Source organism: Bombus terrestris, chromosome 15 (genome assembly GCF_910591885.1).
Source record: "Bombus terrestris chromosome 15, iyBomTerr1.2, whole genome shotgun sequence".
Lineage (NCBI taxonomy): Eukaryota > Metazoa > Arthropoda > Insecta > Hymenoptera > Apidae > Bombus > Bombus terrestris.
The window spans coordinates 10,591,601-10,617,601 of NC_063283.1; the positions used below are offsets into that span (position 1 = coordinate 10,591,601).

General features: G+C 37.4%; 2 protein-coding genes and 1 long non-coding RNA gene across 3 annotated transcripts in view; 1 reads left to right on the forward strand and 2 right to left on the reverse strand.

Annotated features, from left to right (window-relative positions):
• Positions 1–3,012: 3,012 nt before the first annotated feature.
• On the reverse strand, positions 3,013–6,328 carry LOC100651386 (DDRGK domain-containing protein 1). Its single transcript, XM_003401170.4, has 3 exons — positions 6,195–6,328; positions 3,658–5,953; positions 3,013–3,113 (listed from the first exon to the last, which is right to left on the reverse strand). Exons 1-2 carry the CDS (start codon positions 6,277–6,279, stop codon positions 5,163–5,165), a joined length of 876 nt encoding a protein of 291 aa, XP_003401218.1. The 5' UTR covers positions 6,280–6,328; the 3' UTR covers positions 3,013–3,113; positions 3,658–5,162.
• Positions 6,329–6,475: 147 nt separating this feature from the next.
• LOC100651504 (transmembrane emp24 domain-containing protein eca) lies at positions 6,476–7,649 on the forward strand. The gene is made up of 4 exons (XM_003401171.2): positions 6,476–6,611; positions 6,710–6,930; positions 7,006–7,152; positions 7,227–7,649. Exons 1-4 carry the CDS (start codon positions 6,479–6,481, stop codon positions 7,374–7,376), a joined length of 651 nt encoding a protein of 216 aa, XP_003401219.1. The 5' UTR covers positions 6,476–6,478; the 3' UTR covers positions 7,377–7,649.
• Positions 7,436–26,001, reverse strand: part of LOC125386390 — a 73,526-nt gene continuing 54,960 nt past the window's right edge. Inside the window, exon 2 of the long non-coding RNA XR_007226494.1 lies at positions 7,436–9,120. This is a non-coding gene — a long non-coding RNA (uncharacterized LOC125386390). The remainder of the gene's footprint in view (positions 9,121–26,001) is intronic.

A 26,001-nucleotide genomic window follows, 5' to 3' on the forward strand; every position in this document is an offset into this window, starting at 1 on the left:
TACGTATTATTGCACGATAATAAAAGAAATTAAGCCTGCAATACCATTAGGTTTTTGACCCAGAAGAAAAACATTCCGAGTAGTCGTCCCAGATTTCATGTCGTAATTCTTACCCGTTGACTTTTCGTCGCATTTGCGGGTATTCTTATCGAGCCGTTCGTCATTTTTCCTTGAGAACAGGCAGGTCTAATGACTGGAGCGAGCCCGGGCACGCGCCCGCAAGAAGAATCGAGGGTATCGAGACGCGAGTCACCAGCCTCCGGCTGCTCGCAAGAGGGTGCCTACTAGTAACTGTTGGGTGCCGACAAAAATAGCGCCCCGATGCCGTTGTACCTACGGATGCAACGAGCATTACCATCGACAGCGTGAGGGAAGAAGGGAGATGCCGGGATTTAGACGTGACGGTTGCCCTTCGGCACGCAAAAGGGACGTTGTTTCACGTTCGAACGAGGGATCATCGCGCCTCGTAGAGGAAGCTCTATTTCCGGTCTGCATTCAATGCCCCCGTGGCATCGATCGCATCGAGTCGATAGGACGTCTGCAAGAATTTTTCTACTTTTCTAGTAAGCATCGTGGGAAACTCTTAATAAACAAAAACTCGTAACCGTGAATTTCCCGGGATTTTCGATGAAGCTATAATAAAAATACTAGCTATAATAAATCAACATCGATCGAGCGGTCAGCTGATCGAAAGTGGAAGCTGATCGAGACTTCCTTGGGAATGATTCATTTCGGGAATAACGATCGGTCGAGTCATGCTTTCAATGAAAACAAACTAACGAACGATCTTACATGTGTCTTTGATGTTTAACAACGAGTTAACGCATAACAGGAAGAGCAACAGATTTCGTGCGATCATTTCATTCTGATATAAAAAGATTGAATGTGTAAGATGACTAGATTTTCGCTTTTTCTATAGGAGGAGCAATTTTAGAGGACAGAGATAAACGTCTCCTTCGTAAAGACGCTGAGAACGCGGTCGAGCTTGGAATCTCGTGAAAGGGACTCTCAAACGCATCTCCCTTTTTTCGTGCGAACTGTTGATCAAACGGGCGGAAACCCGCCAGTTATGCACTGTAAATTCGGGAAAAGAAATTAGTCGGCGGTGAGACTATCGAACAAAAGCTTACCGATGTGTTTCAGCCTCGAAATAGCAGCGTCGGGACGTCGACTCTCAGCTATCTCGCGTTCCACGGAGCAACGACACTTTTCCTTCTTTCTGCTCTTCTTCTTTGTCTTCTCCTCAAGCTTTCACTCGATCCTCGCGAAACGATCCTTGCGAAGAATATTTTTCTCGCGTGTTAATTCAAACATAAATATAAATATACTTATTTAATTTTCTTTTGGATTAGTTAAGAGGTTCTATATGAACGATATGTGTTTAAGGATTCAAATAAATATTATAAATAAATTACAAGGAAGGTAGAACGTCAATTCGAGCGTCGACGTGAACTCTGTTCCGCCCCCGATCCTCCATTCAGAGGAACACCGAACCAGCCGACGCGTTTTCGACGACTGCACCACGTTGCCCTCGTTCTCCCCGAGTCACGGCAAAGCTCTCGTTTGTCCAGAAGCTTTTTTCTTCTTCGCTTTCCCCACCAGCCGCTTCGCGTCTTTCCCCTACTATTTCCTTGCTCCAGGGTGGAAGCTGACGGAGGGTATTTCGATAGCGCTCTTCGTGACCTTTTCGAACGTCATTCATCCAATCTCTAATTGATTTCCCCGTATATTTCAAATTTTGGAACATTTACCTAATTTCAAGTCCAATTTAATTTGTATTTAATTTAGATGAAGAATATAGTAACCGAGATAGATTTTTCGAAGTCTCCTCATCTTAATTTCAGGGTATGGAATTCTTTTTCTTTGTGAAATTGCAGAAAATTGAGATGAAGTCGAGGCAATGAGCGATAGGTCTGCCCATAACGGAAGAATTCACTTAAACGCTTCAAGAGATACGGACAGAGAAAGGTACAGAGGTATGTTTTGTGAAAATACGGATCAATTTGGAATTTGATCAGCTATTAGCGTCTAAAAAAGATGAGGCAGTTTGATGTAATATATGTTCAGACCTTCAGCTTGGCCGATGAATACCGCCAGCTGTATTTTTCGAGTTCTTTGTCTTTGTCTCCTCGTGTTTTGCATATCCGCCGGAACTAGTGGTGTGCTTTTTTCAGTTTCATCTGTCGTTGAGCCTTGGATTACTACTCTTTTCTCTTCAAAGGGAAATCGTCCCGAAACGACAAAAGAATACATTTTGAGTCTTTTAATTATTATTTTTTCTTTTACTATTACATCAGTGTAACGAAGAACAAAATGTTTGAGTAGAATTATTCTTTTATTTATTTCATTGCTGCTAAAAAAAATGATGCGATTAATTATAGAAAGGTTGTGATTTTCAGTGTGACTTCTTGAAAGTACGTTTCCGAGATCATTTTGAAGAATTATATTTAGCAAATGTGCATGTCAATGAAATTCTGTTTGTTTTTGTATATCGGTCCCCAGGAACCGTACTTGTCGTTCTTGTTCGCCGACTGTTGTTGGGATTGTTGTTGCTGATGTTCTGACGATGCATTTTTATCTTTCCTACATGTGAAAAGTTAAAAGAAAAAATGAAAAGTTATTAGCTGTTTAGATATGAATAGTATTCGTAAAATATTATAATATAATAATATAATATTGAAAGACTAAAAAATGTAAATTGCAAACATACTTAACACCCTCAAAAGGCCCTTTGATGGTAGTATCATTGATATTAGCGTACACCATTTTACTTCTTTTGCCTCTCCTCGAATATAATAATACTCTTTTCTTCCGCCTCTTTCTATCGGTTTAATCCAATCAAAACCAATATGTCGATCGATTTTCCGGATCTATCAGATAACGTTCTCACTGCCAATAGTAGAGTATTTTCTTCTTTTTCTACTTTCGAAAACAATGATTAATTCGTAATAATTGGGTCTGATTTAAGATTTTTTATCTTTTTTCAGCTTTTTAGTTATAGAGGACGCTTACTTTATGGCACGTGATGCAAGTGAACCAGAACTAGCAGTTCTAAACGATTTCCAACATTAGCACGTCGACTCCCCTTGCGAGTTCGAAGATTTTTAGCGAGCCTGCATAAATATATATAATATATAAAAATATAGTAACAATGCATAGCTACAAAAGCCTTTATAATCTTCCTTTTACGCTATTGTTGGTTTAACCCTTAAACTATTATTTAATATTTCAAAATACAGGTCTGGAAAGTTATTTTTGTCGTGTGAAGGAAATGCAAATATTTTTCGAAATTTTTCCCATTCATCTTACATTAGTAGTTTTGTATCATACATCGCTAAACTACCGTAGAACTACGATTATCGAAACATTGATTGATAGAACGATCGATGTACTGTAGTTTTCAACATTTTTATGTTAAGTCTTTGATAAAATATACAAATAAAGGGATTTTCTCTCGTATTATGTATCTTTTTCTACACTTTTCTCTTGATACAAGTTTTATACTTTAATAGTTTCAGTATTAGAAGCTAACACACAGTAACAAGGTTTTACTGCACATAATAAATTTATTTGATGTTAATTTATTTGATGGTATCAAAATACCACACTAGGTTCGAAGTGCAAGTAGAAAACCTGTTTTCGTAATTCTGCACTTACCTAACACTGGGTAAGAATGTTGGGGAGTTGCCTTGACAGTCCAAGACTTTGCACCTCATCGACACATAGGTCTTCTCGATTGCCACGAAATACTACTGTGATTTCCGTTGATTCCAACTTTCCTCACATCGACTCGGACCGATAATTATTCGCTCTTTTTGTTCTTTCTCTAATGAGCTGAATGAGCAAGGAATTTTTAAATGGACGTAAACTCGAGGTCGCCAGAAAGACTGCAGGTTCTCCGGCGATTCTGTCGCCTCTTACATAGCCTGCGAGTGTCCCCTTCTTCGCATATTCAGCTTTGATATCGAGTGGGGATTGATCCCGATTTCTCCGTACCATCAATGACAGAATTTTTAATAGCTCGGTATTTTACATTACCAGTAAGCTTGTTGATAATGTGCATGAATTAATGGAGATCAAATTATTATTCATACAGGAAAAACTGTGAAAAATTTCCTGAATTATACGCGACCGTGAATCAGACGTATGATATCTTTAGCTTTTAGATGACGCCATTATTTTGTAAGAAAAAATACCTAAATTTTATGAAAATAATATTTTATCGCTTAATGTAGGACAAATTCAAGGAAGTACGTTTGAAGCATACAGTTTTAAGGTAATAATTCTTTTTGATCGTAGAAATATTATTATTCGTATTATTATAGATATGGAATTATTATCATTCGTCTTAAAACAAATCGCACGTTGCTCTTGGAGCTAAAAAGATTTGATGGACGAGGCCTCGTAGCTGCTGAACTAACTTTAGGCTGAAGAACGGGATATGTTACTGGTTGTAAAGTGCCGCTAGTCGCTTTTCTCGTAAATCAACGTATTGATCAGTGCATCGATCTTTTTCAGGCCAAAGTTAATCCTTCGATGAAGGTGTTCTCGAAGAATAAATTTAATTACGGAAAATTCTTCTAATCCTTCCAGTTAATGATTAACTACCGCCGTGCAATTTAGAAATAGAATCATCGTCAACACGCATTTCGACGACATAAATTATACATTCAGGGAAGAATAAAAAATAACGCAAACAATTTGCATCTACATGAAAACTAGAATCTGATGCAACATCGATCCTTGGTGTCATCAGATTGTTGATTCGAAACCACCGAAACCGAAATAAGAAAAAGCTTGGCAATTTCGGGTGTCTCCGCTTTGAGTAGATTTTTAATAATATGTAAATACGAACTGTGATTAATAAATATCTTTCCAACAGATCTTAAGAAAGGAATCATTAACGCGTGTCTGAAATCGGCGAAAGTATCAAACCTATTTTCTGATCACGTTCTGATTTAATAATGTTAAATTAATTTATCAAGTATATCTTAACGGTAATAAAAATTACATTTTATATATAGATGTGTTATTTACAGCAAATATACAATTTATACGACATAAATAGGATATTTTTTACTCTATATATAATAACCCTATTTTCTGAATGTGAACAATGTATAAATATTGTTAAAATTAAAATTATTCTTATTTCACATAATCTATCTAGCTTCCACTATGCTAGGTTGTTTTCCTGGATTCAAATTAATCAAGCGATTTGAATTTTCTGCTAGTTCGGTAATGCTGACTCTACCACGTTGTCTGACAAATTTTGCCACAGCTTCCAGCTCCTCCTGAGATATGTAAATAAATTTCCCTCTATCGTCGATAACTCCAGTCAAATTTTCATGCGCCTGCAGATCCTGAATTCTTTCTACTACGCTTGATGTTTTTAAACCAAAGCGTGCTGCCAAATCTTCTAGAATTACTACTTTGTTTTGCTTAATGTATAGAACAAATTCTTCTAATAAATTTTCTTCGTCTTCTTTGTCATCCTGATCATAGCCCTCTTCTTCTACGCTAAATGCTTGTTTCATTTTTAAATATTCTTCATATTCTTTCTTTTCTTTCTCCTGCCTGGCTTTCCTTTCTGCCTCCTCTTGTCTTAATTCTTCTGCTCTCTCTTTTTCAGATTGTCTATCTCTTTCTTCTTGAAGAAGTTGTTCTCTTTTCTTACGTTCCTCTCTTTCTCTTTCAACAACTTCTCTTTGAGCCCTTTTCTCTGATTTGGCTGCCAATTTGGCCCTTTTCTTTGCACCCATTTTGAAATCAGGTGTGGCTGGCTTCTCATCTGCTTCGTCGTTAGCTTCATTTCCAGATCCATCGTCATCTTCCTCAATTTGCTGACTGACAGTCGCTTGCATACGACGTCTAGCAACTCTTTGACCCGCTGCTCGCCTTATTGGTCTACCTTGTGCAACTCTTTCGGCTACATTTGCTTGTTTTTTCTTTGCTATAACATTCGTAAAACAAACATTTGATGGTTTTTTGAAATATCAAACATTCAAGGGATCTAAATGACTGATTTAAGTACTAGTTTCTATCAAACGCAAGGAAAGATTAATTCAATGTTCATGACAATTATCAAAACATCTGTTTCAAAACAAACAAACAAAAAGGTTAGGGATGTATCAGGTTATCTTATAGAGGATACTCTAATAATAACACAAAAAATATTTTACATAGAAACATACCTGATTTTTGACTGGAAAATACCGTAATACCGATAATCAATGCAATAATTAAAACAGCGATAGAAGCTAACAACGTAACGTCCATTTTTTGTTTCTTTTATTTTCCTAGGCGAGGTTAGTTTCCGATTATCGAGAAAGTAGATATCGATAATGCTCACTAGCGCCGCGTACGTGAACTTCATTGTTGTTTTCGAAGGTGACGTGTGCTCCATTCTGTATTACATAGAATTTTATTCGCAATTTAAGCTCAGCCGTGCTACTAAAAGTACTGCATATCAAAAATCATGTTAAGACACAGTGGTATATTCTTTATATTCTTATGCGTTTTCGAATATGGTACTGGACTTTATTTTCACATCGCCGAGACTGAAAGAAAGTGTTTCATTGAGGAAATTCCAGATGAAACGACCGTTTTAGGTACGTGAAATGTATGTCAATAAAGTGAATTATTTTTACAGTTCATAATTCGATTTCTCTGTGACTCTTATTGAAATTTTTCATTTTTTTTCCTATAGTACATTACAAAGTTGAGTTGTATGATCCGAGAACTGGTGGATTTGCTCCGAGCAGTGCCGGGATGGGAATGCACGTGGAAGTTAGGGATCCAGATGATAAAATGATTCTCTCCAGAGTGTATAGCTCAGAGGGGAGAATTTCATTTACTTCTCATACGCCTGGCGAACATGTGATTTGTTTGTACTCTAATAGCAGTTCTTGGTTCAGTGGTGCTCAACTGGTAATATATCTAATTGTAAACAAAATAATAATTGTTTATAGCGTTTGATGTAACTAAATTCATTTTATTATATAGAGAGTACACTTGGACATTCAAGTTGGAGAACATACTATCGAATATACCAATACAGCTCAGAAGGAAAAGTTCACTGAGTTGCAGTTGAGGATACGTCAGCTTCTGGATCAAGTGGGACAAATAACAAAGGAACAAAGTTACCAAAGGGTATTTGTCTTACATTTAGCTCTGAATTGCTTTGCTTAGGATTTGAACTATGTTCTTATATTATTTATTTGCAGTATCGTGAAGAACGTTTCAGACAAACATCTGAAAGTACATACCGTCGGGTGTTCTGGTGGTCCCTCGCGCAATCTATTAGTTTATTGTTCATGGGTGCATGGCAAATGAGACATTTGAAGACTTTCTTCGAAGCAAAGAAACTAGTATAAGATTGAAATTAATAATTCCAGAAAATATTAGTCATCCAAGGAACATTTTTTTGTCATCATGGGAAATCTCCGCTGTAATTTATTTAAAAAAAAAAAGAAAAATGTGGAAAAACCGGTTTTAACATAAAGAGATTCGTTTTCAATTATTTGTATTTATCATACGTAATCGGTTTAAATGTGCTTACACTTATTTTGTGGTGAAATTTATTCTTAAACAGAATAAAAAGCTGTGTATGAATTTTCATTGGAATAAAATATTCATTTTACAAAAAATCTCTGTTTATTTTTTCTTCTCTTGTAACACTATGAAATACAAATTACTGTAATATAACCGGGCTAACGAGTCTAAAAATTTTGTAAAACAGTTGGTAATTTCAAAAAGTATAACTTTTAGATATCTATGTAAATGAATAATTGGTAAGAACTAATTCATGAAACCATTGCAACACTCGCGATATTAGATATATAAGGGTATGCTAATAAAACAAACTAGTCTCGTTTCTTGACACTTTTGTACCGAAAGCAGAGAGAAAATTTCCTCTTTATCGAAACCATAGAAAAAACCGTCCAAAAATTAAACATGGAAGAATCATGAAAAATCAACATGGAAGATAGAAAGTTTCTCTTTCTGTGTATGCGTGGTATGCTATGAATATGGACACTCTATACATTTCGGATAAGCCATGTACTGCCATCTATCCTCGCATATTCTAAGTCGCTGTTCCTTACATCTGCAATAGATGGCAGTACGTGACTCATCCGACACTCGTTCACGTACAATTTACAGTTTAATTTGTTCACTAATATTTTATTTATATTCGGAATGTAAACAAAGACTTTTCGTTCTTTCGCCTCTTTGCTTTGGTTTTCAAAATCTATCTATATTTTCGATGTAATTTTTCAAAGTTCACAAATGACTAGGAAGAAAGATTGGAGGGGGAAGAGTTAAGGAGCGTTCGGCCGATCAATATTATTGTCAATATTAAAGGTTCTTGACATTATGGCACGTAAGAGATGCTCAAGACGATCAACATAATATTGTCAATACAACGTTGAGAAGCTTAAATATTGACTGTGATATCGACTGTCTGCACGCTTCTTTCAAGGTAAATGATCAAATAGTTGAATTACCTTTACACGGTAATTTACATTAATTTGTACAAGTTTAATGTTTTACCAACTATGAATAGATAGAATTTAATTTTCTTTTTTTTGTAGCTAACAAGATTTTTTAGAGAAATTGCTTATTCCCTTCGGTATTCGACTTGCATTCCCCTTTCTTTAACCTCGTTTCCACGCAAAACTCGCATTGTTATGCCGCGTATAGGCCGATGCCGGATAGAATGAGCTATAACATCCGAAACGTTAATCCATTCGGTGCGCGTCGTCTACTTTGCGACGCCGATAAATCACAATATTCCGGAATACATTTGGAGAGGAAGAAGCCGGTGGTCCGAATTTATCGTTTTGAAGAAAAAGGACCAAGTCGATGTCAAGTTTCCGCGAGTAAGTCTTTGTTGTGCGAAAAGTTTCTTCCCATGCTATCCTGCACATTTCGACTGCCTTTATCCTTTCCCTTTTCAGTTTTTGAAAGTTCCTACTTCTCAGATCGCTGTCTTAGAAAGCAACTGGGTGACTAGTTGCTTGTTATCTCTGAATTTCATTTAGTTACGCGGTTACGCTGCAGATTAAAGGGGATTGCAAGATTTCAGGTTGTAGCATATCCGGTCCGGTAGAACCCGACCTGCGAAATGTTAAATATAATCGTGGCAATTATTTCAAGAATACATTAACGTACATTAAAGTTCTTGCGATCTCTTTCCGCCTAATTAAACTGAAACAAACGCGATATAATTAAGATGGTATAGTAGATCAGATTTCATATAATATTTGTAAAAATCATTTGTAAAGGAATGTAAGGCACAATATTAAATCTTTTTTCAATAGCATCCATTTCATATAAATTTCTGCAAAAGGTAGAATTATCACGGAAACGTGCAAAATGTTCACTCACGTATCTTCGTTAAACGTTTCACCAGAGAACTACAAATCAGTACGGGTTACTTAATTCCATTGAAATTAGAGAGCAGCGCAAAAAACAATCGGTATAAGACAGAGCCATATATCGGATATTTGACTGACCGGTGATTGTACTCCATTCCCTCCTAACCGACATTAATTAATTTGCACGATAAGATCATTTTATCTACATTTACTAGAACCATTTCTTCATAGTCTATAGTCCAGTAATGCTTTTCAATACTTTTTCCTACACTTTCCGCTCTTCCGGTTAAAAAAATGATAAGTAGCCGGTAGGGCACGTTTTGCTTTCACTTATCCGCTTTATACGCAGTCACCGTGTTGCCTCGACTAACAAGAAACATTTTAATTTGTTCATGTTTCAGCAGAGTAAATTACTTCGTCACGTGTAATTCCTACGATACGTATCGATCGGGAATAACTTTTCTCATAGGTCGCCGGTGAACGTAAAAAAGAAGGAAAAAGAGAAAAGAAACGATATAAACACTTTCCAAAAGCGTTCGTTACGACGCGTGTAACGACCTAGAATAGTTACGTATGATCCAGTCGGTCGATTAATTCATTATCCTCCGCTTCTCGGCGATTAAAGCGTCGTTGATTGCGATATTTAAACAAAATGCATCTATTACGCTATTAATCGGTGTTGAGGAAAAGATTCGCTTCGCTAATTGTATCCACCAACTGGTTATGGGAAAAGAAGTAGATTTTCTCACGTATGAAAAGGAATTTAAGTAATCGTGTTAATATTTGAACTACAGGCAGTTTTAAAAGCGCGTACAGCGGCGCGTTAAAGCTTCCGCGAATCGGAAACGATGGAAACAGCATACGATTTTTAGGGAAAACGATCGTCTTTTCAACGATTGATCAAAGCGTCTATTTAACACGTTATGCGATAGGATTATGAAAACGTACACATTGTAGATTCAAATGTTGCTCTCGTCGTTACGAAATAATATTATACATATCGTGCTCGTAATATTTCGTTATACGTAGCAATCCTTCAAATTATTTTACAGGAATACAAACGATTTTAATTGGTTGGAACACTTTCATGCTATAGAAATAATTATCGTTCAGTTAGGGAATCGTTAATTTTTGTACACGCATTCTGTATACGTTAATTATTGTACGATAGAAATCTAAGAATATCGTGATACGTAGTTTAACGAAAGTTTTGAAATATATTTTTGGAATAACGATGATTCTCACATAGGCAATTGATGTATATTTTATAGCAGCTAAACAACGATTTTATTAGTACGTGACTGAATCGTACTGAATTTAAAGGGTAATGTAATTTAATCATCATCAATCGTTCCACGTCAAGCTAGTTTTGCAGAAAAACATCGGTGTAACGGATTATAGCGTGCTAGGAATCTTGCGAGACGAGAAAAATAACATAAAATTATCTCGAATGTCGTCAATCAATGAGCGAAAGAACTCGATTTGTCACGAGATCTGGTGTAGCAGGTATCTATGTAATCTATAGAATGTTACGAAACTACAATACCGTGATAATTTCTTCTACTTGTATAAATTCTAATTGTCGATTGTTTCGAAAAAGAAGTATTAAACAGACAAATATTTCATATAGTATCGTCAATTAAATTTTCTCCGGATTATAAGTAAATTTCTATAGATTGTTAATCTGCGATTTAAAGTAAAGTTTATTTTGAAACAACTTATTCGTCCAAAATTATCTTGCTATTCGAAAAATGAGATTTCGCTCTTATTTTTATGGACGCGAAGTAAAAAAAAACAAAAACAAAGAGAGTATAAGGCATAACACTGGTCTGTCGAATCAAAACTCCATATAAGAACAAAATTTCACAGCGACTCGATGCAAAGGAAAAAGCGACGCGGGAAAGGACAGAGCATGGTTGAAGGAAGAAGAGCCGCGTCGATCGCGAAGAACCCGGAAGGAACAGGTCATCTCATCTGTCTTGTGCAGTGGATTTACGCTGGTCAGGTGAGCACAGGTAAATACACCCGGTCCAGTGCACGGCTGGCCGTCGACTCGGTAGGTAGTTGGTGCTTCGGCAGACAGGGAAGAAGGATCGAGTGCGTTCAACCCGTGGATCGAGCGTGATCCATGCCGGTCGGCCTTGACACCGCGAGATCTACCCGTGGGGAAGCCATTATCGTAGCCATGTGACCGGGACGATCCTGCCGGAGGACGCTTCCTGTCGGTACGTGCACCCATACGATCCTTCTTAAGTCGTCTTCCTGCTGTTCCACTCGGCCGAGATCGGACGATTCTCGTCGGCCCGCGAAATAGTTTATTTTACACGAACGGTAGAAAGACCGTCGAGGCGACGATCGAAATTATTCGACAGACTCGGAAAGCGGGTTACCAGGTTATCGATAGTTTACGAAGCACGATCATCGGCGAAAAGACGGGTAAAGAAACGGCTACAGGGATATTTATTCCGCGAGCGATCGAGCGTGCAAACGTCGCTTGAATTTCAAATCGAAATTCGCTCGTGAGCCGACGTCTTGTTGTTGGAAAGGACGATGGCTGTTTTGACGATCGTTCAAACAGGATTTGCTAATTTTTAGGTTGAATCGATCGGTGAAGTAGAGGAGAAGTTTGTTAGGGTTTGATGAAATTCGCGTTATGGTTCTTTAAAAATCCAATCTGCTTCCACGAAACCATGCTACGCGAAAACGTGGTTCGATTAGTTTAGGCTTTACGTTGAGTGGATGGAACGTCGTTAAGTTCTTAGCGAAAAGAATTTTCCGTGTAGACTGAATCGTTGCCTCGAAATGGCATTCGTGAAACGCAAATCAGCTTAGGATCGTGAGAACGCTTCCGTAGCCTTGCGAAAGGAACGAAAGCTGATCGGAGGTGGCTGTGAACTCGTGGTCGATCGACACGATCTATTCGATCGACTCGCTTCTTTCGGCGCCGATTAACAGAACGTAATCGCGTCTCATTTCGTTTTAATTATTCGCGCAAAAGTAGCCTGCTTTTTTCCCCCGATTTGCTCACTTGGATTACGCAAATAAATCTCGTTATCGTAAGACGATTAAGCGTTTAAAAGATTTCGTAGAGTATCAGATGCGGTTGAGAATATTTGTTTAAGCGGGCGTTTATAATCATAATGCACGGTGTCGTGCGCTGATCGAGTTAATATATTTCGAGAGATTACGAGTTCTCTCGTGTGCAATTCTCGAGCTGTTTTAACGGTAGGCGATGTACATTGCGAAATATCTCAAGTACGTTTCACGCCACAGGAAGTAACCGATGCGTTGCTTTTCATGAAACCGTACAATCTGAATCTCACTTGCGAAAAATCACAGTCATCCTTGGATGTATTAATATCGCTTATAGCAGATATCCGTGCATATATATGTGTGTCTTTCTTTCAGTTTTACGTTGTACAATTTTTTCAGGATCTGTGATAACTTTGAACTCTAACTCTGTCGTCTTAACTATTGGGATATTTATTTCATTAATTTGTACTTTAAATACAAAGTATCGAATGTAAAAGGACGAACAATTTTAGTAGAAGTGCGGTTCACACGCAAATATGCAGTGGCTATAAAAAATATTTGCACATGTCCGTATCTTCCAATGAAATGATTTTTTATCAATTTTTTGCGTTCTATCGTGATCCTTGAAATCGCGACCTGACCTTTCCTCGGAAAAGTATTTTATCCCTCGTCTTTAGAGAAAATATCATCCGCAAAACTATCCTCAAGAAAAATGAAAAAAGAATAAAAAGGGACGTTCGTGGGAATCTCCAGTGAAATCTCAGCTTTTCAGCAGACGAGCGCGCGCGTAACGCGCGTGCGAGTTACACGCAATTTTCGTAACGTTCGTAGTCGATCCGCAAGCGGATAATCGCCTCGAATTCCGGTGTTTCTGGCGGATACGAAATAATCGTACCGGGTAACAAGTATTGCATCGTCTCCCTATGACTGAAGCGTGGTGCAAGAGGTCAGCGATGCACTAGTAGTACCATTTAATCTGTTTATTTGGCGTACTAGCTAGTTCATCCTGCATCGGCTACATGTTTAAAGGGGCATAATGTCACGGAACTCATCGAGTAATTACTTACGCGCGTATGCATGTGAATCGAGAAATTTATGCGAGCAACGATTGCGAGTAACGCTGGCCAGACCTAGGATTAATATTGATTATGAGAGATTGAAATATGTGGACAATTAGAGGCTCTCGGTTGTACGCGAGCAAGGACGCGCGAAATTTGATTGATGAACTCGGTTTCGAAAACATACTATTCTGGCGTTGTATTGCTTCAATGGGTAAGAAATATTGCGATAAAATTGAAAATGCAGGATTATTGGAACAAGAAATGGAAATCAGCATCTGGTGAGAGTAAGTGGATATATAATTAAAAATAGATTTTGCACGTAAATTGTACGAGTATACGTCGGAAGATAACGTGCATAATGGAATTCAATCAGCAATGCGATATTTTAGTCTGAAATATGATAATTTAGTAATAATTACTACAAAATGACCGTTTGTTATTAACAGAATGCACCGTTAACAGAATATAATGGAAAAAATAAAAGGTAATTGCAAAAGTACACGTACATGGGTGTAAAGAGACGTAAGGTTGTGTTTGAAACAGTTAAATTAGTACTGAACGATCAGACAATGACTCCGTCGAATGTACAAGACGTCAAAAGCAAAAGTCCCTAACGTTCGAGTTGTGTGAACATCCCACGATCAGTCACAAGTGTCATTTACATTTACGATGGGAGCAGTTTCTCATTAATCATGCTGTCACACATGAAACGGTCTCCTGTTCTCAATTTCAGACTCCCGTTTTCCGCAAAATCCGCTGCGAGCATCGAAAATTACGTAATTTTGTACTCGATTGCAAGGTATCGTTACGTAAAGGGAAAACACAGCGAATCATTCGTGAAAAAGTACCATCGGCCGTGAACAATCGCTCACAGCAACTTGCTACTTTGGTCTCCACGTCCATTTTGCTTCGGTTCGGTTACATTCGCTATCACTGTAAAGTATTCCCAGTCTCTGACAGCTAGGTTAGTAAATAAAAAAAACGAAATCTACAGCTATGTGTAGACAGAAGTTTGTTATGCAATTAAAAGATCATCAAAATACCTTGCTTATTGAAACATGTGCGTTGTTGCGTACACAGATGAATGTATTAACAGGAAAATGCCTGCAAAATGCTATAGATTGTTTGTAAAAGAATATCAGCAAAGCCTTACGGTAGAATATAAATTCACAGTTGGCTTAGGCGCGTATAGTAGAATATGAAGTCACAGTGGAATAAGGACTCTGGTATTCATCACGCGCAATTGATCTTCGACATTCTACACTTAACGCGCAGCGGAAGTTTTTAGAAGTTTCATATTCTGCGGACGAATAAATGTATCTAAGGACTTGATTGTTAGTATTTTTAAAGATATAAATTTAAACCGAGATTAAAGAAGGTTTATCATTTTTAATATTCAACAAGTCTTTCGTTGTTTTGATTAAACGCATTGTCGAATTTGTTAACAACGTTATGACCGTTCCGGAGTCGAGCAACGTTCGAATAACTGGCGGAACTGGCCTGAGAATTAATTGCAACGCGTAACTAGTTCTGCGGTGCGTTAAGAACCGCTTTAGCAGACGCATTCCTCGCGAAAGGCCACGTGTGCTCGCTGCATTTTTTCAGTCATGGGATCTGAGACTGGTGGCGGTTAAACGAATGATGTTAGCGTACTGGTAACCATCGCCTAACGTGTTACGTTTGTAGCTCGGTTCCTGTTTAATGTTGTACAGCGTGAAACCATGTTACGCGGGAACATGGTTTCATGTAAGTTACATATAAATGGAAATTGTATCGTAGAAATACGCACTGTATTATTTGTATCATTGTATCTTAGACGAAGATGATGATCACGGGGGAAATAGAGGATAACTGCAACAGCTGACAGGCGTTTTCTATAGCGGACTTTAGAATAAATAGTACAATAATAAATAATAGTGATAATAAAAAATACAAATAGCAATGTATACGCACCAAGTACAATAAAATGAATCCTACTCATAATTAGTGACTTGCAAGTTGAACAACGAATAAGTGAAAAAACTCTCTCTTCGTTTGGCGCTTGACTCGCAGAACGGAAATACGAAACAGTTTGGAACTTTTGCCAGAACGTTTCGTTTGGCTCGTATGGATCATATCCTGAATACTAAAGGAGCGTTGCACGTTTGTAGCGTAGTAAAAATCGTTGAATAAAACTGCTCGAGATATATTCGTGCGAACATTTTTTTAGACGAGTAATCGAGATTCGCTCGTTTTATCGCGATAGAAAAATGTAGTATACATGTATTAGGAAACTGTAATACCTCTTCGGTTTTATAAATTGGAAATTAAAGATCCGAAGCAAGATGAACTAACGAGACTTTTTCATCCAACGTGCTATTAATTACGTTTTAAAGTATATTACGATTGATGCATCAGTTTGCAGAAAGCTTGAAAAATATGGTAAAATATTAATCGTTCCATATTTCTAAAATTTCTTTTTTCTATTTCCAAGTTAGCGTATACATGTACGTGTATAAGATTATTCAACGATTGAAGAAAGATTTTTTTGATAAACTTCAATTTCTGTAAAATCTTCTTGGAGATCGTATGCTGTATAATTATATACTAAAGTATTAATATACGTTATTTGTAAGAAATGTAATAAACTTTATTTTCAGGATAAAAAGTTTCAACAAGTGGGAGATGAGAACACGAGGGAATACGTTGATATTTAAAATGAATTAATTTAGGGTGTGACACACTTTCAGAAATCACCTTGCGCATAATGTTGTCTATGGTCTTAATTCCTGACGGAGTATGTCGTTTGCCGGCATTAAATTTTGGACTTGACCCACTTGTGCTTCGAGTCCTTCAATTTTATAGAACTTGAGGCACTCGTATCTATCGTGTTTCTTTTGATAATGGCGCGACATTAAGCGTAAAATATTTTTATTATTGCATTAACGGTGTATCTTACCACATTAAAAAACATGAATTTTTCTTTTCTAGTTACGAATTTCAAATTAATACCGATTAACACTTTTCTCGTTCCGAATGCTTCTTTTATTTTTTATCGTGAGAATTTTGTATAGTTGAAAAAAGAAAAAAAATATATATAGAACTTTGCACGATTAATCCAATATATATATTTAATAACATTTATGTTTATAAATGTACAATTATATTGTTACGATCAATTTTAGATCGAAAGACTCTGTTTCAACTATGTATGATCTTTCAACCATGTCATATCTTCTACTACAGCAGGAAACAGTTGTCGTGCATTCGTATTACAATAATTTTGTTTTTACGTCCCTAGGAGTAGATTTCAATAGCGAGCATTCCGACATTGTAGCCATATTTGTGAGTATTTCATGCAATAAAACTCCGTAGAAAGAAAAGGGGAACAGTTTTCATGAACGAACAGATCCCAGGACCTACTTACTTTGAATTCTCTTGACCATTCCCGGCAACATTGATACGATTCCGTGTCATTCGGTCAAACCTCGAATATTCGAAGATTTCTCGGTCGACGATCCTCCTTTGCCATAGATCGACGCTCTAATCGTACACCATAAAGCCCATAAACGTTGTTGATCGATACGGTTGATTTTATGGCGGTGAAACGGATATAGTTAAAACGATTTATAAACTTTAGGCTGGCCGATCGAAGCAACTTTCTCTAATATTCCGCGAAACTGCGTCTATCAACGACGATTAAATGATCGTGTCAGTGAAATTATGAAACTAATAACGATCATGTAAAATTACGAAATTCGGTGATCCCCAACGAATGGATTAATACGATTTCTCGGCGGCCTGATCGATTCTGTTACATCGAGAACAACGAGACCACGACGAGAAGCCTGAGAAAACACGATAAGCGATCGAATCGATTGCAGAGTTTCCGTTTAAATGTTAGCCATTGAAATGTTGCAAGGAAGGTGTCTATAAGGTGGACCATAAATCGTTTCGGAAAATTGCCAGATTGCCGTGTTCTTTTATGAGTTTGAGCAAGAACTTGGTTATGAGTAAGACGGTTAATATGTAGCACGGTGGAAGATAATCGTGTGTAAGTTGGAGATTTTATGGTCAGTGGATTGGTTACTGTTATGTAGTTATTGGTTTTTATTTGAGAAGGGGTTGATGTGTTCGGTATGTTAGTCGATTGTGCTAGGTATGAAGAAAACTTGATAGATTTTCGTTGCGTGGAATTTAAGAAATTTCTTATGTTTTTTGTGGCGAAGAAAATAATTGTGTTCTATTTCTTGCGAAATATTTAATGACGTACATTAATTATTAAATGTCTAGATACTTTGGTCAATTTCTGGTACAGTGGTATTACTAAACTACGTAAATTAACGACAAATTAATGACCGAAAATAATGTTATTGTCTTTTGACGAAGTTAACAGATTATACATTTAGATTATTTTAATATATCACAATATTACAGTATTACAATAACTTACCTTACATACCTTAACGTTTTCCCACAAATATTCTACAGATACGCATTATTTCGGAATAAATTTATTTTTTGAGGTATCTGAATCGAATGTTCGATTCACGAATACGATCGTTAGATTCGTTTTATCAGGTACGGCACGAGACGCGACGCGACGTCCTGCTACGGCTGACAAAACAATGATTACCGGAGCGATGATCTGCTCGACGATCGTCACTCGACCGTGCTACGTTTGTGCAACGCTCGAACGATCATCGACTGCTCGATCCCGAGAAGGTTCGATATCCGCTTCACGGTGTTTTCCAGACGAATATTCTTCTTTATTGGACGAATATGAACGTGATACAAACGCGAGCACGAGCACCGTACGATTTATTACTTGAACGGTGAGTGGTGTAGACAGCTTTGCGACAGGGACAGATGCCGACCAGGCGATGTTCAAAAACAAGTAATTGCTCGACGGTTGCGTCGATTGGTTGATTTTCGTTTTCTAGCTCGTAAATTCACATCGAAGAATATTCTGATTGATTTAGAGACTTTGCGTGTGAAATTTTAATTTATTCGATGGAAAGAATGCAGCGCGATTTAGATGAAAGCGTACTTTTCAAAGCGATCTTAATTATAAATTAACAGCGATTCGTAACTGTGCGAGCATGAGATACGTTACAATTGTATCGCTTCGATCGTGCGTAAATCCATGAAAGCGATAAAAGATGTTCAATTTCGCGGGGCAAGGTTAATTTTTCACCCCGTCGTCTTCCGAATTATCTTAGTGGTTCGATCGTCCAGCAACGAACATGTCGTCGATGTACGATGCTCTTTCGCGTTTCGACCTTGCACTTCTTTGCGATTCCCAGCTCGACGAGGCTTCAGCTTGCACAATACAAGGTTCATACACTCGTTTCGTGTTGGACGCCGTTATAATACGTATAATGTCCACTTAGACGCGGCTATGCTGCTCGGAAAGCAAGAAACAGCGGACGTAAAGGGGAAAAGTAAATTCGTAATTATCAAGAGTTTCCGGCCAGTTGCCGTTTTAGTTCCGTTTTCGAGGGGGTAAACTGAGATGAATCTTGGATAATGCCGGATTAAAGTATAAGGAGACGACAACGAAGAGACACGATCAAGGAAACGGCTCTTTCTATCTACGAGCCTAGCCGAGGGACTGTTCGTTCATAGGTCAAGGAAATGTAATTGTTCGAAGAAATAAATCGATTTGAAATTATGCTTTTTCTAATTGTTTCGTCATTGGAAATAGATAAGTAGATTTTACCGATATTATTCGATATAGTGTTTCGTAATGGTATCCATTGTATCATATATCTATTTATTATTTTATTATCTACTTATCTGAGTTTCCAATGTTGACAAATATTTTATAAACATTCTTTGCCAGTTCATAAACTTTGCTTCTTTTGTCACCTTAAAGCCAAAGGCCACTTTCATTTCTTCGAATTTGAAACTGTACATTGCATTCGTTGTATTCTGTGTCAAGCGACGTCTCTAGTTGCTATGCAGGACGGAAGCCCGCGGAAATGCGAAAGAAACCAGAGGGCAAAGCACTTTCCTTAGCGGCGATTTAGCGGAGGTCGTGAGCGGTCTGCGTATCCGGTGAAGTCGGCCATCTGCTTTTTCCCTGGCGATGCGACGCTTCATGCACTTTAAAATCTATCGGAATCTGCGAAGAGAGCGACCGACCGCTAATTCCAGCCGGTTTTTCACTTTTCCACTCGAACACGGCCAGTTTCCAGCGCTTATCATCCGAAAAGCGATTCGATGTACATACTTAGCGCGCTTTTTCTCCCCATAAAACGGAATACTCTCCGATTTTTTGACTTTTGTCCTTAATGAATACTATTTAGATTGATTTTTAATTTTTTAGTTTAGAAATGAGACTCTGTATTTAATCAGGGTATTTATCTTCTCCTTGAATAACTAAAATTCTCTCTATTTTTCAAACTTCTAAATAACATGCGATAATAATCGTTAGATATAGCTATGAATCTAGCTTGTGAGCTTAATCTCCGATTAGTTGATCGCAGATTATCAGAATAACTTAAGACAGATCTGGATTAAGTTGTTTAATTTGGATTTATATTCTATATGTATATATCTATACTATATCGTACGCGGAGCAGCTTGATATTATTAAATCTTACGAAGAAATACAAATAGTATGAAGAAAAACCGTGGTTTATTTTTCCGGTGGATTTTTCCGCGAACGAAACATCGCTAGGGCGATATTTCCCCGGCGTTTCCAGCGCATAACCCGCCATTAACGCAATCCGCGTCGACCTTAATAAGCGATAATTCTCGACTGCACACGCTGGCGCGCGCGAGAACGAAAGTTACAGAACGCGCACGCGACACGGGGCGGAAGTTTCGCTGTAACCGATGTTATTACGCGCCTCTTCGCAATCTGAAGCGATTTATCGGTTAGCTGAGGCGAGTGCAACACGGACGACCATACGGTTTTCTATGCTGATGTACCGTTAGAGTCTATTATTAACATTAAAGCTTTGCGGTCCGTGTGTTCGATACAATAGACTAGAAATGCTAAAATTCATCTGCTGGTTATTTGTGATACACGATGCTTCTACGAGTGTGCGAACCTGGACTGTAGAATGCGAGGGATGGTGATTCTTTGAGGATGGTAATTCTTTAGGGGTGGCTCTTCGGTCATATTCTATGGATATTCTTTGAGAATAGGAATTCTTTGAGAATGCTGACTCTTTGAGGATATTCACCGACGATTGTGATTCTTCGAAGATATTCTCTGAGAAAAAACATTGTTTAATATGATGATATTTTCGGAGATGTTTTTCTCATTAAATAGAGAAATGAAGCTCGCTAGTAAGGAAAATTCCTGGAAAGAACAGACACTATTTTACAAATCAATTTCAAACTCTCACTATCGTACGAGAAAGAAGAAAGAAACCAAACATGTTTCATTTATGTACATATGTATATGAAACCGAACAACTTTCAACGATGAAAATGTCGGTCGTTGCATTGGAACACACGAAGCGCGTGTCTTATGTACATAAAACAACATGGAAAACTAAGAAAGAGGAATAGCGAAGGAAAAAGTGGTTCATAAGTATTCCCGTGGCGAAGATTTCATGGAAAGTGTATCGAAATCGATGTTTATTCTTTGGTTTTTCCCTTTTTATCCAGCGATCAAGTTGATACCGTGCCATCGATCTCATGTCCTCTACTTTCCGTTTCTGGAATAAATTCGCCGACATATTCACAAAGACATCTTCTGTTGAACATAGAACGGTACAAGTACAAATTCGAAGCCAAATGACAAGAGTCATGCGCGAAAGGTTTAAGATTTTATTTCGTGACGCTTATAGACTTAATGGAATAATTTTCCTTTGTAATTCCGTTCGAAGGAACGTCCACGAGAATAGTAACGATTTCCATGCTCGATCAAAATCGAAAAGGATCTCTTGATCGTGAGAGTAAACACACTTCGCGCGTATCGAATGCAAAATAGTGACCGAGTGCAAAATGTATGCTCATCTTGTAGAGGACGCACGGAGAATTTAATGGGCCGGAAAAAGTGACCGCAAAACGGGAAGTTATTCCAGCAGGGTGAGCTTGGGTAAAAGTAATTACCACCTTTGGTGATCGTTGGCTATAGATATGAATGCGCTATTGTTTTCATCGTCCATGTCTTTTTTTGTAATTTGAAGAATCGTTATCGTTTACATACGTAGCTTGATAAAAATATTGAAATCAAGCAGAAGAATAGCAAGTTGTAAGTACGTAAAGTACGCGATTACGCTACTTTGACAGCTTTCTAGAGAAAGGAATTAAAACTCTCGTAATAAAGTGGTTTATGTACTTAGGCAGGCTTAAAACGTTAAATTTTCGCCAAGCTTTCTGCTTAGGGTCAGCATTTTTTTTTTTAATTAATATGTTTTATTTCGATTCGAGGCGTGGGACTCAGCTTCCTTTATTGACTCGTTCCTCAACGTCCATCGTGGCAGGTGTGTCGAACCGAGGTCGTCGTCGGCAGGGAAATCTAATATTGAAAGCCGAAACACAGACGCGAGGAACCGTAACGAGGATGTAAGAGATTCTTGACCTCCTTCCACCGTGGCAGTGTCGTACTTCACGCTTTACGTTTCCACGTAATAATCGGCAGACACGAAAGGACAGATGCTTTTAACGAGTTCCTGTGCATTTCTTCGCGAGTACCGCGCCTGTCTGCACGCGCTACGTCGACGAGGAATACACAGCTCGAGCAACCCCTTTGATAACGCGACACGACTGATGCGGACACAATGGAAATTTTCATTTCGAAACGGACCGAAGAAGGAGGCGAACCACCAGGGATACGATGCGCCGATTGTTTTTCTTCAAGCTGCGGAACGTCGCCGAGGAAACAGGTGTTCGCGAGGGTGCTTTTGTGTTGGGTGACCGGAGTGATGTTGTTTGGTATCTGGGATTGATTAAAATCATTCCGCAGTTGATATATAAAATATATTTGCATAGATATATATTCGACTTGTATTCTATAAGGAGTTCGTTTTATTTTCTTGATATGAGTTCTTTGTAATCGTATACACTTTCATTGAACTTACCGCAATAAAGATATAACGTAATAATAAAATTCGCACGTGATTTGTCAAATACGTAAAAATATTTATTCCACGGAATTTATGTATCCTGCTCAATATCGTGCTTTTGCAATTATTGTTCAAATAATCTTACGATGTGCTACAAATTTATGCAATTATTGTACGTACAAACAAGTCATTAGTAGTAGTCGATACATTACATAGTGATCTATTCAACCATGACTTACGCCTATCTGCCCTATATTTCTTAGTTGAAGCTACACTTTAATTACGATTATGAAATTGACAGTTTCTCATTTTTTGCTATATAATTTCTGCATCACAATTAAAAGTGGTCAAAGTCCGATTCATGGAATTTTCATTGCAAAAAATTAGTATGTATTTCATCAAAGACGAAAGTCTAAGGAAAAGAATAGAAAGATAATATTCATAAAATTTATCCTTGCAGTAATAATTTCGTAAGAATAATTTCTTAATGAATCTCAAGAATCTCACTTTCTTTTCATAGTAATAAAAACAAACGTAGAAACTAAATCTTACGTTTATTACATAAAAACTTCCTGTCACAATTACGCGAGAAATTACACAAAGCTGCGTCATTAAGTAGAACAATGAAGTAAATGTTACAAATTCCAACGTACACAGTTCCATTAACGCTTTTTCCCAGTGTTTTAATTCTCGTTTGAACTGTTTCCTTTCTATTCCCTTTTCTATTTAGTGTCGAGTATTTTTTTCTGCGTGTGTCCTTTCCTTTTGTCATTTCCAATATATTATTCGTATATTCGTATATTCGTAGATAGACATGCGCCGTATTAAAAACATTCGTTTATCAGTATGTTCCTACGATTCCATTCTCTTTACGATTTCATTGCATGGAGGTCGTGAATAAAAAGGAAGACGAGCTTGTCTTTAGACAAGATGGCACCGATCGTAGCTATTCCTTCGCCGTGTGATGGCCCTTTGTCGTTTGTAATAACGTTCATGGAGTCTTTCGGAATATTTGACAGAATATTTGATAAGCATGCGGAATATAAGACGCTTCAAAAGTATCATTGATCAGGTTATAACATGAACAGAGATTCGAGTGAGCCTTGAACCAAATTGATTTCATTCGAGTTATTGACCAGCGTGCACCAATTAATTAAAATCTTTGTGAGTTTCTTGAGTCCTCTACACACGAACGAAGTCCAAATTCGAAAATACAAAATTTTAATGTTTTACCAATTTAAAGACGCTGTTAAATTTTAAAAAGAATAGCAATTATTTAATATATATAACCTATGAAAAATTTTTCGAAAAACGATTAATTCTGTGAGGAATTTTTCACTCGAAGATTTGTTAAGAACAAATTACGATTGAAAAGTAAACGAGGACGCTATAAATCATTCGTTATCTCCAGGCGGAATATGTAATGCCGCGTAAATGTTAATGATGAAACTGCTTTGCATCAACCGCGAAAAGCTCGCTCCGCTGATGAATAAATTCCATGACAGTTCGATGAAACCCGTATTCAATTACGATTATTCGATCAGACTATGACACATTGTTCAATATTTTAAGAAACTTCCTGAATAATCTTTGTTCAGGCCCCAAAGACATCATTAACGGGAAGATTAACTATACCGCTAATTAATTTCTTTGGAACGAACCTCTTAACTTTAACCTCTTCGGAAGAAGTTGTTAAAGAAATAATAGTTTGAAAAATTGCCTTTCTCGTATAAGAGAAATGTTCGAAATATGCTTTCAAGTAATCGAAATGCTGGAGAAATGCACATAGTGTACTCGGATAAATCAAAACGAAGTCGGCTCGAAGGAGATGTGTGTGCTTCGTGAAAACAATAAATTTTAAATATGAAATCGTTCCCACGTATTTGCTCTGCGGTGAAGATAAATGAATTTGGAATTTTAATTTACCGCAGGATTTATGGAATGCGTTAAAGATCTTCCACGATACTATCTTAATTCGAAAATTGGAAAAATTACAGCAGATTATCGAAAGAAGCGTAATTTCTTACGTTATCGCAGGAAACAATTTTTTTTTACATTTTTCAGAGAACAATCAAGCAACTATCATATAACTATCGGATTAAACTTTCGATCTTCCAACTAAAAAAAATAGCTCATCAGTGTCTCAAATCAGCATAAAACGGCCGAGTATCGTGAAATTGAGAGAACAAAAGTACGAAGAAATCGATCTTATGCTATTGCTTAACGATAATCAGCGCTTTCGACGCTAATTTGATAGGGTAACACCTGTTTTTCTACAATGTTGCGGTCAATAAGTTGTTTTTACGTCGATTGTGGAAACACACATTTTCTCTTTGTTAACGTGGCTTTATTGCTTGCCACAAGAACAATCGCGCCTTGCTGTTCTCCGCTTATTTGCATGATTCTGTCCGTGGTACGTTCACTTTTCCTCGCTTAATTTGACCAATTACCTTGGAAGGTTCTTGCTTACCGACCAACTGATGTATAGATTGTAATCCCAACTATCGTTCTGTCTCAAATTCTTCCGGATCGACGCAATTCGCCTAACTATATTTATCGAAAACCGATATAGTAATCACGCGATTCGTATTAATAGGATACATTCACCAAAAGTAGTACAAACTGTGAAGAGCTACATACGACGACTAACGAAAGTGTGGTAAGTCTGTAAAATATAGAGATCAAGATTAGATGTAAGATTTCGATTAGCGTTAAAAAAGTATTTACGATTAATTCAATGAAATCTTTTCTATAGAAAGTATTCGCTATTGAAAATGTAAAAAAATCTTTTTATCGTAACAATATGTTAAACAAATCGAATATTTCAAGTAAAGTACCGATGCGTTGAAACGTGATTCAGAGTTTTGGTGGTTCGTCAGTATTGCGTGTAATTCCATTAAGGAGCCAAACTCCGCACGAATCCTAATTGCATTAATGCGCGTCGATACATCCTGCGAGTTTTAATAACGTTAGCTGGAATATTGTGGAGACCTCGGAACAGATTTCGACAAGGATCTGCTGAGAACCGAGGGTAGTATCAACCGTAACAACCTTGCCCCTGAAAGTCTGAGAAATCTTATTCGTTGCATAGGATTACAGCGCGGGCTTGAAATTTTCCTCGCATAACGCCATCGCTGTGAGCCTGCACGCGTGTCCTTGCGATAGTTAGAGAATATTTTTGATTGTCAACGATAGAAACCTCGATTGAAACGAACGTACGTACCTTTCAACGAAGAAAAGTAAAGAATGGAAAATTCTGAGAGCAAAGCTTGAAACGAACGTGTGTGGCATAGCAAATATTATAGAAAGGAAAGCGATCTTTACAGGAAGCACGAGGTTTACTAACATAATTTTTGTTGCATGATCTTTGCAATTGCGAGCAATTTTTTATGAAATCACGAGTTTGAAACGTTTTAAGCATTTAATTTCCATAAACTGAATATTAAAGAGATGCAGGAACAGCGTTTTACGAGGAACGGTGTGATCGTTATCACGATTAGACATAATGAATGCTATTAC

Excerpts from the sequence above, each read along its gene's own strand:
- LOC100651386 (XM_003401170.4), bottom strand. The coding sequence starts at position 6,279 with ATGGACGTTACGTTGTTAGCTTCTATCGCTGTTTTAATTATTGCATTG. Across the intron at positions 5,954-6,194 it reads ATTTTCCAGTCAAAAATCAG|CAAAGAAAAAACAAGCAAAT; the intron begins GTATGTTTCTAT and ends CGAATGTTATAG.
- LOC100651504 (XM_003401171.2), top strand. The coding sequence starts at position 6,479 with ATGTTAAGACACAGTGGTATATTCTTTATATTCTTATGCGTTTTCGAA. Across the intron at positions 6,612-6,709 it reads AGATGAAACGACCGTTTTAG|TACATTACAAAGTTGAGTTG; the intron begins GTACGTGAAATG and ends TTTTTCCTATAG. Across the intron at positions 6,931-7,005 it reads GGTTCAGTGGTGCTCAACTG|AGAGTACACTTGGACATTCA; the intron begins GTAATATATCTA and ends TTTATTATATAG.